General features: G+C 33.7%; 1 protein-coding gene across 1 annotated transcript; it reads right to left on the reverse strand.

The window, feature by feature from the left end:
- Positions 1 to 685: 685 nt before the first annotated feature.
- LOC128240597 (protocadherin Fat 4-like) lies at positions 686 to 16242 on the reverse strand. The gene is made up of 5 exons (XM_052957294.1): positions 16087 to 16242; positions 3374 to 3647; positions 2750 to 2877; positions 2034 to 2102; positions 686 to 1722 (listed from the first exon to the last, which is right to left on the reverse strand). Exons 1-5 carry the CDS (start codon positions 16139 to 16141, stop codon positions 1472 to 1474), a joined length of 777 nt encoding a protein of 258 aa, XP_052813254.1. The 5' UTR covers positions 16142 to 16242; the 3' UTR covers positions 686 to 1471.
- Positions 16243 to 16679: the final 437 nt, after the last annotated feature.

Consider the following 16679-nt stretch of genomic DNA (forward strand, 5'->3'; position numbering starts at 1 on the left):
TAGGTGTCGAGAGAGTTCTAGTTTTTTTGTATGTGCTTTTTTATTATTTTTGGATACATGTTCGTTGTATCTTGAAGTTTAATGTATGCTAATAAAATTTTGTTCAATGAAATTTCATTTACGTTCATCATTGAGTGTACATGACACAATGACAGACTTATTGAAAGCTGAAAATGGCCAATATTTATATATACCCATTATTTGCACTGTATTCCTGTCGGAATATACCCGTTGTTTCTATGGATGAACAAAAAGATGAGATTTTTAAAAACAAAGTTCAATGGCGTTTCATATCATTTATTTTTATCACACAATCGGTAGCTTGTCAGTAAAGAAATTGTCTCGAGAGTGACCAAAATGTTAAAGTACTGCTCTAAGAAATCCAAGTGTCGTTACTGTGCCAGTAATTCATGTTGGATTTACCTAGGCTATTTCATGAAAAATCATAATGTAGTTCGAAAAAGTAATTTGAATGTTTTCAAATCGAGACAATCTCCGTAAATCTGACTGGCATCCGCAATTAGTATACACACTACACACTTTAAAAGAAATATGGGTAATATAACTCATAATCGGTTGTACAAAGCTGAACGATTAAATTCAAATTGTTTGTCTTTTTTTATATCACATATATTGGATGGTGGCTAATTAAGCAACTACGTTTTATGAAAAACATGTTTACAACTCTGAATCGTATGATCTTATAATAGTTTAAACAGTTGACATTTTTTAACAAAATACAATTACCGTATGCGTAAGAAACAAAACTGTCATTGTACAAAGATCACAAATATATATCAAGGTATAATAATAAAAGCATGAATTGAAGGTATACAGCAAATCACTTCAGATAAAACAGAGATTACAACTCGTTTGCGAAACACTGCGTGTAGTTGCACTAAAGGTTGCAGTTGGTGTCAAAAGTTGTTTGTACGTGTAGGCTCAAAGGCATCGCTTGCGCGTCCTTGTGATTGGATTCAATTTTGTACCAGTGTAACCGTGGGTATATTGAGTTTGGCTTAATTTCTCAAACCAGTGTGAGTAAGATTCATATCGGCTACAAGTTTATGATTTACAAATTGTGCCCATAACTAGAAAGTATAGCATTTGAAGAGAAGCCATCATGTGCATGTACATGTAGCGTTTCGCAACCTCGCTAATTTTAGAATCGGGTCGTCAGTTCAGCGAACTATCATTGGAAAATATGGCTTGCCATAACCCATGGTAGTTGTAAAGGGGTTCTCAAATAATATACAAAATTAAAATATTTCCAATTGCAGTTAGAAAATATGGTGATATAGCTAAAAAAAATCACAATCGAATTGTTTAAGAAATATTTGTGTGTGTTTTTGTGTTGTTTTTTTCATAATTTTAAATAATTTCTAGTTCTTCACACGATATTTGTCTTTAAATCTCAAATCACAGCCTTGTTGAAAACTTTCTCTGAAAGGTAATTTTCAAACTCTTCAATTTAGATCAGACAAGAAAAAATCGCAGACAGAAGCACAGACGCAAACATGGCACCGATGGCTTCCGCGCCGCTGCATGTTGACTCGACGCTCAATGTCACCGTTGCTGTTCCGATAAGGGGTGCGGCGTCGTCATCCGTGGCATGTAGCACCAACGTGTAGGTTGGCGTTGCACTTTTGTCAAGCGTCTTGCTTGGCGCCACTTTCAGTTGACCATCAGTCCCGTACGCGAACTCAGAATTGGTGTCTCCAGCTAAAAATAAGCACATGTTATTATGCGTTTATATCTTTACATAAAGCCGTGAGATTATATTAGCGATTTAAGCTAATTAAAATGCGGCCGCTCATTCGTTACAACATCACTTGCTTGAAGATGTTACATTGTAATTTTATTTTTTTAAGCTTTTTCGAACATCTATTCAGTCCGAAGGCTACAATGTTTATCAATTTGATTGTAAAATCAACTTCATGTAGTACAATACATAATATTGTTCCAGGTAAAAGCATAATATTGAAACAAAATGACGAACAGCAGCTTTAAAATATTTTGAAAATTCATCTTACTGGCAATGGAGTATGTGATGGAATCGCCTGCGTCCGGATCTGTGGCTGTGTATGTGCCTACCAGCGTGTCTGAAATGGTGCATGATCAATATGTTATACATGTAAACAATGAATGAATTCAAAGAATGTTATATATTGTTTAAGTCTATAAAATGTTTCAATTGTTTAATCAATCGATATAATAATTATGATGTCTTGACTGTTAAATTGAATGCTCCAGTGTGATCCGATGATAACGAAATCAGTTTAGGGGAAAGCTGTAAATTATGTATCTTATATTGAAACCAATGAGGATTACAAATACCAGGGGTCGAATTTTAGAAGTATGTTTGAAAACATGCAGTGTTGAACTTGTTTAATCACTATCGAATTTAGATTTTGTACGTAAAGGGAATCGTTAACGTGTGTTGTGGTTAAACGTGGAAAACAATTAATGTCGTTTGATACCTAAACAATTTGCTTGTTGCTAGGATACGACTTCATCATGAGTTCAAAAAAGAAATCAATTGTTAATCATTATTGAAAATGCGACCAAATATATATTATAAATATGATATTTATGGTCCAGATGTTGTTTATATGATGTCATTGCCACATGGTATGTACAGCGGGATGATATGAATGGAACGATTAGCATTTAACGTTTAGCCCTTTAAAGAAACAACCCACGACAACTCACGCAAAATATAAATTGTTTCACTCAGATTACTATTTACCAGCACCAGAGTTGTCCTCAACACAAGCAGTGAATTGTGCTTCTACGTATGCTGGTGCTTCGTTGACGTCGGAAATTGTAAGGGTAATGGTGGCTGTTCCAACACCGTTGTCTGTACCATCAGTAGCCCTGAAAGGAATAAACAACTAATCGTCATCCTAAATTAAAGACATTGAGTGCGATTAATTATGATATGTTTTTCGAATAGTTGCCAGGTTAATACAAACTAGGAATAGTTATGCAATAAGGTGACTTTAAAAATATCGAAAGCATCCGAGTTTTTATATTTTTTTTAAAAACATGCAGTCCAGTCTAATAACCTTTAACTATTGCAAATTAATATCATGTATAATTTAAACACATCATTCGTTTCAAACACAAATCGATTGATAATAAAGTTTATTGAACATATACAGATAACATATATTTTGAAATGTCTGTATTAATAAATGTTGGGATTACCGCTTGTGAATGTTCAGCAATGCAGTCATTCATGGATACCGTTACCTTATTAATGATGACCCAACCTAACAATTGTCCGAACACTTCTCATTAAAACAGTATCATAATAATCTCTAAATGTTTAAATTTGAGAAGTAAATGAACTAATAATATGCATACATACTTAACTCCGAAAATAAGAGTTGGAGCAGTTTCAAAATCCAGCGTCTGGCCGGTTGCCAAGGACACTACGCCAGTGCCTCCATCTATCGTTCCTTTACCACCCGCATCATCAACAAGAATATAGGGGCCAACGGCGTTGTCAGCAGTTGCTGTGGCTGTAAAGAGGGATGTCCCAACAGCGCTACCTTCTGCTATTGCGTTCTCGGCTAGAATCGTAAAACTCCCATCTGTGGTAGCGATAACTCCCGGAGCTGTCCAACCAGTTACCGCTGCCTCTGGCGAAAAGAACAGAGGAAATACAGGAAAGACCTCAAATAAACATCGTATGTGTGTTTTTTAAATAAAAGTAGTAGGGTGATACTAGCGAATATCCCAATCTATGACTCTGGGATATGTATAATAATGACCTCTGTATAAGCAAACTACCAATTTTGTTAATGCCAAAGTCCTTAATACGGATCGTATTTTCTGCCTTAGAATGCAGTCATTTACAAGCTATATTTGAGTTTAATGATAAAAATGAATTATTCATCACAGCGGACGAATTTTAGTACCTGATTGGGCAAAATGCTATTTTTAAGAATCACAATTAACTTTTTCAAGGATCCTGAAGAACCATAAAATAAATGACTTCGTTGTGGACGATTGGACTACATGATGGGCGACTTTACAACACAAGGGCGATGTTATCTGTGAACCGGAGTGTTTGGAATAGGTCAATTTACATCTTGTTAGTAAATACTAATTTGTATAATCATGATTATATAGATAGCTCTACCAAGATAATTATCACCTAATTCTTTTTCTTTGGTGTAAACAAATAATAGTTCCCGTTTTGAAGGGCCATTAGAAAATCCCTCTGACGGTAAACGTACCTACGCATCTTCGGCACCTTACCACTTTACTAAACTTACGCTTTTAAAAGTTAAAAAAGTTTATCTTAAACACCCAACCAGCAATCAAATCAGTGATTCACATCAAATGAAATTGTGTGCGTTGTTTTAAATCGGTTTATCTGTTGTAAGGATACTCTTAACAGTTGTTTTAAAGGTACCTTCTTTTAATTTTAAACAAAAACCTGTTCGTGAATGAATGTACATGAAACTTATTTTACTTTGCTTAAAGATGCACCATTACTCCCAAATTAGATTGGCGACAATTAATATAATTGTTTTAATTTACCGAAAAGGTTAAATAAATGTCAAAAACAATGGTTCTTATTAAGTTTAATTTGAAAGAAAGATGCAGAAAAATCGGTATTTTCTTCTTATGAGACGACAGATCCGAGTCCGAGATGCCAGTTCGAGGAGGGAGGAATAAGTCACGTATTAAAAGCGCCACGTTATTGAGAGTGAATAAAAAGCCGCTTGGTACGGAGACAACGCGCCATGTTTAAGTACAGTTGAAGTGATTGTCTGATTTCGCGATTCCCAATGATAATAGTTTAATATGTATAAAGTAAAATCATTATGTGAATATTTGTCCTTAAGTACTAATCATACAGACAGTGTAGTGTCGAGGAAAGTTATCATATATATATATCAACCAATTTTGAATGAATGGACTAGTTAGAGGCAGCTAAATTTTGCTTTCAGTCAATGGTATCTAAGGTCTACATTGGATGTATAAACATTTTAGACCATATCGCTCCGTGTAAAAAGCGTAGTAAAACAAAAGCGATTGAAAGTTATAAAATGTAGTTAAGTAAAACACAACATGTATCGTATGCTGGTAATATATTGTCAATTTCATATATTATGTAACTTTATTCGTTCGTGTAAACTTCAACCTGATTTCAGAAAATCATTTGTTCAATAAAGTAAATATTAATCTTAGAGTCTTTCAACATCCTTTTTGTTCTCATTTTGATAATAGTATTTACAATACGATACCAATAACGAACGCCACAGAACATCTTAACACAGAAAGCAATTTCCACAAACATCATGCCATAATAGATCGCAGTTTTGTATGGAACGTTTTTCAATCAGCCGGTAAGGCGCTACAGCCCCGACCTGACAATTTATACTGCAGAATGCTAGGGTTTCTACGGCAGCAAGACAACATTACCTTATTTAGACAGATTTAATATGAGTTGTATTTTTCGATTGCAAACAAACTGACACCTGAGGACACATTGACTTTAATCATGAGTTATTTTTGTTCAATGGATGATCAATTGGCTACAACTGTTTTTGCATGCGCCATCAATTAATACCAAGTAGGCCCTTGCAGATCTGTAATATGAAAATACCAACAAAAGTACGAAGTTAAACACTGCACAGTCTGCTTTTGAAAGTGAAATCTTTAAATATTTTCATTTTCGTCCTTTTAAAATTATTTGCAAAGTAAATTCTAAAACATTTAAATATATCTTTATTGCAGGACCCATTATTGATTTGCAGACTGTCTCCCGGGGATTTTAATGACGAATACAAATGCAACTTTTCATTTATTCACTTCACCTTTTACCAAATATGAACCGAGTTTTACGTTAGTACGATGCATGTTCAACTTTAAAGACAATTTAATTTATAACGACGCGCTTAACGGGCTATGACCAGCGCCCTTGGTTTTTCGAAATCACCTGAGCAGACACAGAATAAAACAGAGGGTTAAACACAGCCAAGTATATATGTTACTCATGCTGAAATGATTATCTTATTAATAAAGTAAAATTCTATAATAAATGCTTGAAAACCATATGGGTTTGCTACACCAATGAACATCAAGAACGTAATATCAAAACAGGTGTACGTTTCTTACTTCAGTATTCTCTTTTATATAAAACAAGACTTGAGTGAAAGCATTTTGTGTGTCAAGTCTGAACTTTCACATTCCTTGTCACTGATAAAATAAAATATCTGAAACGTTAATATGCTGCAATTTTCAAGTAATATTTCACTGATGTATTGCTATAAAAATATAAAATGGAAACCATAGGTCAGTTATCGGACCCTTTAAAAGCACAAAACTAAGGCTGACAACCAAAACAATACAGGCAGAACATACATGCACCAGACAAGGCTTTCGTAAAAAGCTACATATATTTCGATCACAATCTTGGAAAATATTTTGTGGACCAATATCCTTTATAAGTGCGAAAAACATTGTTTAATGGTAAAAAGCTATAAACATAGCTGCACAAGTTTTTTTAACATTTAGTTTTCAGTTAAAAACTGTAGCAGCAGGTGAGTCAAATAAAAATTTTGCTAACTCTCGCAGGATCAGGCAAAATGATAAGTAATTATAGAAAATAGGTGGCACGATAGTTGAATATACGTGACAAATTAAACCTGTAGAATGTTTCCGTTTTATACAGTTAATTAAAGTTATTATTAACATTGTTTCATTTTTTTATTACGCGAATTGTTATGTTGCCGGCCACGATGTCTTGACGTAAACTGAGTGACATCATTTTAATCATATTGACGGGTAACTTGAATGTCATTTCAAACACGTTAAAATGCTACAATTGTGTATTTATTTTAATTTACACGAAACTTATAAAATAAACTTCATGTGTAGTGCACCCAATTATTGCATAAATTCCAGCAAGTCATACGTTTACGTCTCCTGTTGTCTTGGTGCTAAAATATATTTGAATTAAATGGTTATTTTTCATTAAATCATAAGAAGAAAACGTTTCATGAAACGCATCTTACCAGGTGTGACGTCGCCTGTTTCACGGATTCTTTCCGGATAAGTACTACCGGGTACTATTTTTAGGCAATGCATGTGGCTCGGAAATTGATTTTGTCAGGTCATTATTAGCGCAGGTTAAACATGTACGTAATTGTTTGTTATTTATTATCACAAAGGGGCCAGTGATAACAATTGTACGACATTCGTTTCATCATTTAACGCCGTATTTCACAATAGTTTTAACTCATCCAGGAAATATACTCATAAAACCTCCAAATGCTCGCCTACTAACAAATTTCAATGAACTCGTTGAATGGGGACTCATGACAGATCCTACATATCTTCATTAAAAAATAAATATAATTTTGTATTGTATTTGCATGTCAGTATGTTATTGTCAACGATCTTTTATGTTTAAATTATTTGTAGACTGAAATTAAACTCATAACACAAACCATATTCATCCTTATATTGATGACTTTGAATAAAGCATCTAATCAAAAACTGTTAATGATTTTTCTTCAACCTGTTATTATCAAATTGCACATTTCATAGTTATCAGCAAAATAACAACAACAACCGTTAATACATTTGCAATATGCATCGCAACAGCGTAAAGCACACAAATGAGTGTATATGTAAGGGTATCATATGCAATTATCGGTATATATGTTATTAACTTATAATATTGAATTATTTATTATTGAATAAATTATGTTTAAATGCCTCGATGATTGAAATATTACAGATATGCTTTAATAAAGATAAGACTTTAATTCTATATGTTTAAATCAAGGAGTTTACTAGTTTATTATTAAAATATATGGTTGGGATACTTTCCAATCATCGGCGCTTACCGAAGGACTGCGATCGACGCTTTTCATATTTCAATTACAGTGGAACCTCGTTATGTCGACTTTTTCGGGACCTAGTGAAAAGTCGAGATAACGAAAAGTCGACTCATCCGAATTACAAAAAAATATCACCAATCCCAACACGTTTGAGTTTGATTGTACATGTTTACATCCACAATTGAACGGTCTTGTTAAATATTTTCGTCGTGAAAACAGCAAACTTATTATTGAAAAATAAAATGAAAAAAAAAAAAAAATATTTGTGTCAAATTTATTTCTTTTACGTTTATGGATCATACAAAACACATATAAAACCACAATTGCATACATTTGTACATTGTCAGATTGTATACGGGGTCTTTCTCTGAATTGGTCGACCAGAGCAGTGGACCTTACATTTGATAATCAATAAAATGTTCATGTTTTATACATTACCAAAGAGCTTGAGCAATAAATATCTCTTTAATTAATTACATTAACAAACAACTTTAATTATTCGCACTTACCAATTACATTTTTGTATCCCCCAATTATGACAGTTTGTTATATTGACATGCACGGTATTTTGCGACATGTCGCAAACCGCTAGAATATTTTCACACCTACGTCTCGATCTACAGTTCGACATAAAGAACATTGGAAATCTGTGAAATTCGACCATTGGGACTGAAAAACGAGGTCGACATAGTGAAAAAGTCGAGATAAAAAAATCGACACAAACAGATTTATTTAATATAGAATAAGAAGGAATAAATTTGGGACCGGATGAAAAAGTCGACATAACCGGAAAGTCGACTTATCCGACGTCGACATGGCGAGATTCGACTGTACCTTAACTGAAAGTCCCAGAATGATAAAATATGCAAAAAAAATATGTTCTGTTCTGTGTAAATGCTTAGACCCCGTTTATATGACGTGAGCAAATTTACCCCACGGAAAATATGTGCATATAAACGCAAAAACTCCCTGGTGTATTTTTGCCAAACGGGCCTTGAGTTGGGGCTAATGCGCCTCCGTGGGACATGTCATATAAACCTGAATTGCCTCCGGTGATGTTTTGATTAAAGCCGCAGTTTTCAGAAATTATTCGGCAGTATTATAAAACTGGACGAACTTTGTTATATATACACAATTATTTATTTATTTAAGATGTTGTCGAAAATCCATGGCAATTTTTTTTTTAAAAAAGCAACTGGTATATCTAAACGAAATGTTTACATCTGATTTCCTTTCATCGCGTTTAGCTATTTGGTCAATTTCGTAGTTGGTATACAAAAGTTGAAAGCCGCCACCCATATTTTTTCATATGCATTTTGTTTCAAATATTTAACAGTGAATAGACATGAACGGCTAAACTGTTATGCGATCTAATAGCCTTACAATTACTGATTGAGGTGACACAGGACATATTTGAGATTTTCTAAATGTTATAATTCGTTTTTAATCGTTTGATTCAATGCAATTTTGTAGTGTGTAGAAACAGCCACCGGTCTTTTTTATATTGTTCCACCACGGATCGGATGCGCACAGCACTAGTCCCAACAGTATTTAAATCGTGTGGGTTAAACGTACGCAATGCAAAAACACACAGCATGTACGAGGAATGCTGACATAATGTGGGAAGGGGTACAGTGTGTGTAGGAGAAGTCGTCTGGTAAGATCTGATGACAAAGCGCCGCGTGTCATGAAAATGGAGTGACGACTCTAGTAATGCAGCAACAACTGATTTTAGTTTGTTCAAAATAACGGAAAAACATTAAAATGATATTCCACTTTCACTCTTCGACTATCCTTTGTTTCCTAAATTTTCAAATCGGCGCGGCCATTTTCCACTACTGCTGAGATTGCCTTAAATTACGTTGTAAAATTATATTATGTACAGGTGTATTTCAGTAGTGAAATATTTTTTAGTTACAATATATACGTTTATGTCTTACATTATTGCGATCTGGTTGAATTTCATCAATGAACGCTCTATTTCACGCAAGCAAATAACATCTTGCAATTACTTTAGATTGATATTTTATATAATTATTTTGGTTATTTTTCAATTTCAAACGTCAATGTTAAGTGTATGCACGCTCCAGAACATTTCGATTCTGTTTCAATTTCAATTCTAAAATTCCCTTTTCTATTCTACAATTATATAACAAATGTTCATGTATATAATGTTGTTATTTCGGTGGTTTATGTTTATTCAATATAAAAAAACAACCTTTGTGCGATAATACTGACTTTCCTGAACGTTAATAATGATAGTTTGTGTTGTCGTCGCCTTTCAGTTGTTGTTGTTTTTATATTCTAAAAGTGTTTATCCGGTCAAATTATTCACAACAATGCATTTCTGTCCGTTTAAAACGTTATTCGAATTAATTCGTGTTTTATTATTAAGGTAAAAATAATCTTTACATGGAATAAAGAATGACTAATGCTACAATTATCTATCCAACTGATCTGAACGATTTGTTATTCTTGCCGATTTGGATAAGGTATGTCCGTGATCTTCGGCAACCGTGTGAATTAGTACCCGCCTTGTGCCCTATCATTTTCTTCGCAAATTCAATCGCAAGTGGCCCGTTAGTAAGATACAAGGGTGCCCTAGGATTTCATGCGGACGTTGCATGGTACTAGAACTGGAGACGACCGGGAGCCGTCAGATACACATACGAGTTTTGAATATCGCACGGGGCTCGTGAGGGACAGATAAGGTATTGAATCACACGTGTATATTGGATTGTAGAATACTTAAACGATTTGAAGAGCCTGAAACTCAGAACAGTCAGTTCTAAAATCATAAAATCAAAATCATACGGCATCCGCCCGAATTCTGTTGGGGCCGTACTGGACCGGTGCAATGTTGTCTTTAACGTGTATGATTACACGCTTACGGTATGTTAGAATTTTTCTCACATCGGAATCTTTTAACTGGGCACTCCCGATGCGCTTAACGGCTTAATAAGAACCCAATGAATCACGCCAGATAGCCACGGTACCCTCGCTGCCGCCGTGGTATTTTGCAAACTTTCACTTAACTTGTAACATACTGGCAACCAACTAATGGTCTAAGGATATGTAACTGTTCTCTTAAGTTCAAATGTAACGTCATTACAAAAACATGCGTTTTCAGAATGTTTGTTTTGTAAATTTATGGATTATTAAAAACTAAACAATGCATACTGGACATTCTCTAAACGAATTCTTAATAGTATCAAAGCATTCGGAGTTAAGCAATTTTAAATAATTCATTTATAAAATACAAGTTAATTTCGCTGATGGGTATCTATAAAAATCCTTTTAGACCTTATCGCTCCGTATAAAAATAGCATTCGAAAAAGATGCTCGATTAAAATTCAAAGAAGTTCTTGTGCTATATGCTTGTAATAGCATGTCAGTTTCATATTTTATGATTGTTTTTGTTTGTGTTCAACCCCAATTCTGAACAAAGTCACTCTTTTATTAAAGAAGATATAATTCATCTATGATTTATTCGCTGCTGACTTTAAGATATCACTAAGTCAGAGGCGTTCCAACTCCCTGTTTTGTATTTATTTATGTTCAAATTATTTAAAGTAAGATAACAGTCACCGTAATGAATCTTTCAACATAACAGATCGCTGAACGTCGCATAACACCAAAGCACAGAAAACAATTTCCCAAAATGTTTATTCATATTTTATCAATCATAAATAGATACAAAGTAGACCCTGGCGGCTCTGAAATTCACAAAAACTGATGAATGTTAAACAATTTACTGTATGCGTTTTGAAGATGAAATGTTTGAATTTTTACATTCTCATGCTCATGCTGTTATTTTCTTTAAAAAGAAAGTGAATGGAAATGTATTTTATTTCATCCCTGTTCCTCGACCAATTTTCTTTGCAGACAGACTTCCGGGGATTTAAATGACAAATGCAATGACAAGTGCAATGACAAATGCAATACAAACACAACTTGTCATTATTTTATAACCTTTTGTCAAAACAGAAAAGGAAGTATATAATGACACGGTGCATTTTGAATTGTAACGACTTTTATTTGATAACGACGCGTTGAACAGGCCGTGCTCTGTGTGAACACACCTAAGCAAACACAGAATAAAACATGGGACAAAAACCAGCAAGGTAAATGTGAGCGCCGCGTACTTGTTCTGTATAGATTGCAACTCAACCTTAAAAAAGATGTAACATTCTTTTTCTATACAATTCGTATTAAGTATAATGGAAACAGGTTGTGTGTCAATTTTGCAATTTACTTTCCATTGCACTGATGCAAATAGTTTAAATCTTTTAACCGGTAAAATTATTATGTTCTAGTTCACTGATATGAGGCTTTACGAACAAATTGAACACAAAAGATATACGATCAGTTGTCAAATATTAAATGAAGACCACATTTGAAAGACATAAGACTAAGGCTAACAGACACTAAACGTGAGACCCTCGACACAGGCAGATCACACATCCATCAGAAATTAAAAAAGATGTTATAATCTCACTTTCTCATACAAACTACATACATTTCGATCACAATCTTCGAAAATATGTTATGATCCGATATAATTTACAAGTGGGATAGTCCGAAAAACACTATATACATTACCGCCTCAGTTTTATTTTTGACTGTCAAGTTTTGATTTAAAAAGGTGTAGCAACAGGTGCATCAAATAAAAATGTTCTATCCTCTTGCAGGATTGAGCAAAGTGGTTATTAGGGAAAAATAGGTGACACGATAATTGGATGTACGTGACAAATGGAAACTGTAAAGCATATCCATTTTAAACAATTATTTAAAGTTATTAATAACGTAATTTCATACTTTTTTATTTAGCGAAGTGTTATGTTGCAGCCCACTTTATTTACTTAAAAATCTGATACTCGTTTCATCATATATTTACGAGGTACACAATCGTATTCAACTCGTTCAAGAAATATTTTAGTAAGCATATCAAAATGCTCGCTTACTAACAAATTTCCTGAACTCGTTGAATACAATTGTGAACTATATAAACTATTTTATCAATATGCTCGCTTACTAACAAATTTCCTGAACTCGTTGAATACAATTGTGTACTATATGACGACTCATGACAGTTCCTATATATCTCTTTTGTAAAATAAATAGTTGGTATCGCATTTGCTTGTTTGTACGTACCAAGATAGTTTTGTCGACGACCCTTTATGTTAAAAGCTTTATCTTTTTAGAGTCAGAAATTATCCATCTTTGTATATAAAGCATCCAATTCAGAACTGTAAATAACCCTGTCATATTAACAAATTCCACATTTTACATTGTGTAAGATACCATTTGTTCAGTTTCGCCGATTTGCATATTTCAATTAACTTAATGAGAGTTTAATTTAAATTTGTTTATCAATGGCTTTGAAAAATATATCGAATCAAACATGTGTATTAATACCAATGTATATATTTGAATATTTGAGATATTTCATAAGAAACAAAGTATAAAGTTTATTCTTAATTTTGCCATAAACGACTCGAATGTTATTTCATTTAAGTTCATACATTCAAACAGTTATCTTTCTTTTTATAAACCCTATAAACCTCGATCGCCATGTTTATACGCATACGTGATAATTTATCAATGATAAGTGGAAAATTTTGACTAATGTCTTCATGTTTATTGTTTGAAATGCTAAGCACGAAAGAAACTTTGTAATTTTGTGTTATATTATGTGTGAATGTTAAGACCCCGTTTATATGACGTGAGCAAATTTATTCCCGTGAGAAATGTGGCCATATAAGCGAAAAAAAAAACACTTTAAATTTAAATAAGGGTCTTGATTTGAGGTTAACGTGCCCCCTCTGGACTATAATGTCATATTAACCTTCTGATTTTATTCGGAATTTTCAGTTAATATTCGTCATAATTATAAAATTGTAGGACTAACATTGTTATAAATACTGCTGGCGGAATTCCTTGGAAAGTATTCTAAAAAAGCGACTGATATATCTAAAACAATGTTTACGTCTGATTTTGTTTCCTATTTAGTTTTCTTCGGGGTTTGTATACAAGAGTTAGAAGCTACCGCACACAACTTAATCATGTGCATTTTGTTTCGAAATAATCGAATAATGAATAAACATAAACAGCTAAGTGTTCTAGCAGTCTTACAATCATTGAGGTGACACAGGACATCTGTTAGTTTAGTCTAAAGTTACTAAAACAAATAAAAAGATTAGATGTAAATATTTATATCACTAGTCACTTGTAATAGTTCTATGTATCAATATGATATGTAATTTTCCAACCAAAACAATTCGGGCTTTATTAAAAACAGTCATTTTTTATATTGAGGGATGAGGTACAGTGTGGGTAGGAACCAGCCGTCTGGTAAGATCTGTTGAAAAAGGGCAGCGTGTTTGCCTGCGAAAATGGGTTATAACAACAAACAATTTCTGTTTTGTCTTGGCCACCTCTGGTAGGTAATGAAAACGGAATAGCGAATATGGTAGTGCAGGCAAAAGTGATTTTAGTTTGGTCAAATAACTGAGAAACATTAAAAATGATCCCCTTAAGATTTCCTTAATTTTCAAATGGCCGCTGTTCTTTTCCAGATCACTAAGATTGCCTAAAATTATATTGTAAAGGTAATATTATGTGCAGTTGATTTTAGTAGTGAAATGTATTTCAATGGCAATATATCCATTTATATCTTTTATTTTATCAATCTGATGGAATCATTTTTCAATGAGTGTTCTGTTTCCCGCAAGCAAAAAAGAGCTTGCATTTACCCAAGATTAATATTTTGAATATTTTTAATTTTCAATTAAAAGCATCAGTAAGAGTGTACGCACGCCCCAGAATATTTCGATTATGTTTCTATTTTAATATTTAAATTCCTTTTTTATAATAAAATTATTTACAAATGTTTATGTGCATAGTCTAGTTATTTCGGTGGTTTATGTTCAATCTATATCATACAAATAATCGTTTGTGCATAATACCGACGTACCAGAACGTTAATAATAATAGTCGTGTTGTCGTCGCTTTTCAGTAGTTTTGCTTCGCTTTTTATATACCCATAGTGTTGATCCGGCCAATGTAATTACAACAACACATTTCTGTCCATTTACGAAGTTATTCGATATAATTCCGGCTTTATTATAAAGGTTAAATTAATCTTTACATGGAATAAATATTGACGTATGCTACAATCAGCTATCCACCTGACTCATTGTTATTCTACATAGGGCTGATTTCTAAGAATTCGGCAAATCGTGGTGTCAGTGGTCTTTGGAAAACGTGTGAAGCAGGACCCGCGTTATGCCTTATCATTTATTTTGCGAATTGAATCGCGAGGAGTCCGTAAGTAAGATAAATGGTACTGCGTGATTTTATGCGGCTGCCTCAGGGTACTGGGACGCGCAATAGCCGTCAAATACACTTTATATTTTTTTAATATCGTACGGGGCTCGCGAATAACTCGCAATGACATGGCTAGGTACTTGAACGATTCAAAGGGCCCCAAATTCCCAAAATTCAGCCCCGAAATCGTACGGCATCCGCCTGAATCTTGTTGGGACCGTTCTGTGACGGTACACTACTGTCTTCAAAGTGTATGCTAGCTTAAGGTCAATTAGAAATGTTCTCACATCGGACTTTTCGCACTAAAACCTCCCTCCCGATGCGCCCTACGGCTAATAAAGAACCCCAAGGCGTCCGCCGGGTAGCCACTGTACCCTTGCTGCCGCCGTGCTATTTTGCAATCATTCCACGTTATTTTAGTTCAAATGTAACATAATGACAATAAACATGCGTGTTCCAAATGTTTGTTTTCAAAACTTTATGGATTATCTAAGAAAAACGAGCATAATGTACCATTCTTTAAACGCATTCTAAAAAGAATCGGAACATTTCATAGTTTAACAAACTTAATTAAAATATTAATTTAATGCCACTTAATTATTGTAAGGTCCTCGGTATCAATGGTTTACATTGACCATTTTAGACCTTATCGCTCTATGTAAAATAGCCCTTGCAAAATTGAACCTTAGTTAACCAAAAGCCATTGAAATTCATATACCTTGAATAAAATAAAAACAACTTTTGCTGTTTGCTGGCTAAAGAATGTCACTTTCACATATCATATTATTTTAATTGCTTAAGTTAAATTTTCAACCCGACTTCTGAACGAAAACACTCGTTCATCAAGGTAGTATAAGTCATATAAAAATAAATGAATCTTTTAACATACCAGATATCTGAACGCCGCAGAACACCAAAACACAAAAAACAATTTCCCGAAACATCGTGGCAAACTAGATCGCAGATGTGTGTGGAGCGTTTTTCAATCAGCCGGTAAGGCCCTAGATCGCCGGTCCGACAATTTATACTGCAAAATTCTACGGTTTCTACGACAGCAGGAAAACATTGCCTTGTTTAGACAAAATTTAACTCAAATAGCAATTTTTCATCACAAACAAACTGACACTACAATACACATCGACATTAACTAATTAATATTATTCATATGGTTTCAATGTGATCAAATTTATTTTGCAGACACCTTCAACAAATACAAAGTAGTCCCGGCGGCTCTGAAATTAAGAAATACAAACTAATTTAAAATGATTCACCAAAATTTGCAAATTTCAGTTTTTTACGTTCTCAACCTGTCAGCGATTTCTATTTTAATACAACCCTTGATCCAGGACCCATTTGTATTAAATGCATCCTGGGGGTGTGCATGGCTAATGCAATACAAACAGTTTCACATCCAAAATATGTTTTGATAAAATAAATTAAGATTCATGAGTTAGATGATACGTTCGAACGAAATGTAAAAAG

The sequence above is a fragment of the Mya arenaria genome, chromosome 7, assembly GCF_026914265.1.
Source record: "Mya arenaria isolate MELC-2E11 chromosome 7, ASM2691426v1".
In the NCBI taxonomy this organism is placed as follows: Eukaryota; Metazoa; Mollusca; class Bivalvia; order Myida; family Myidae; genus Mya; species Mya arenaria.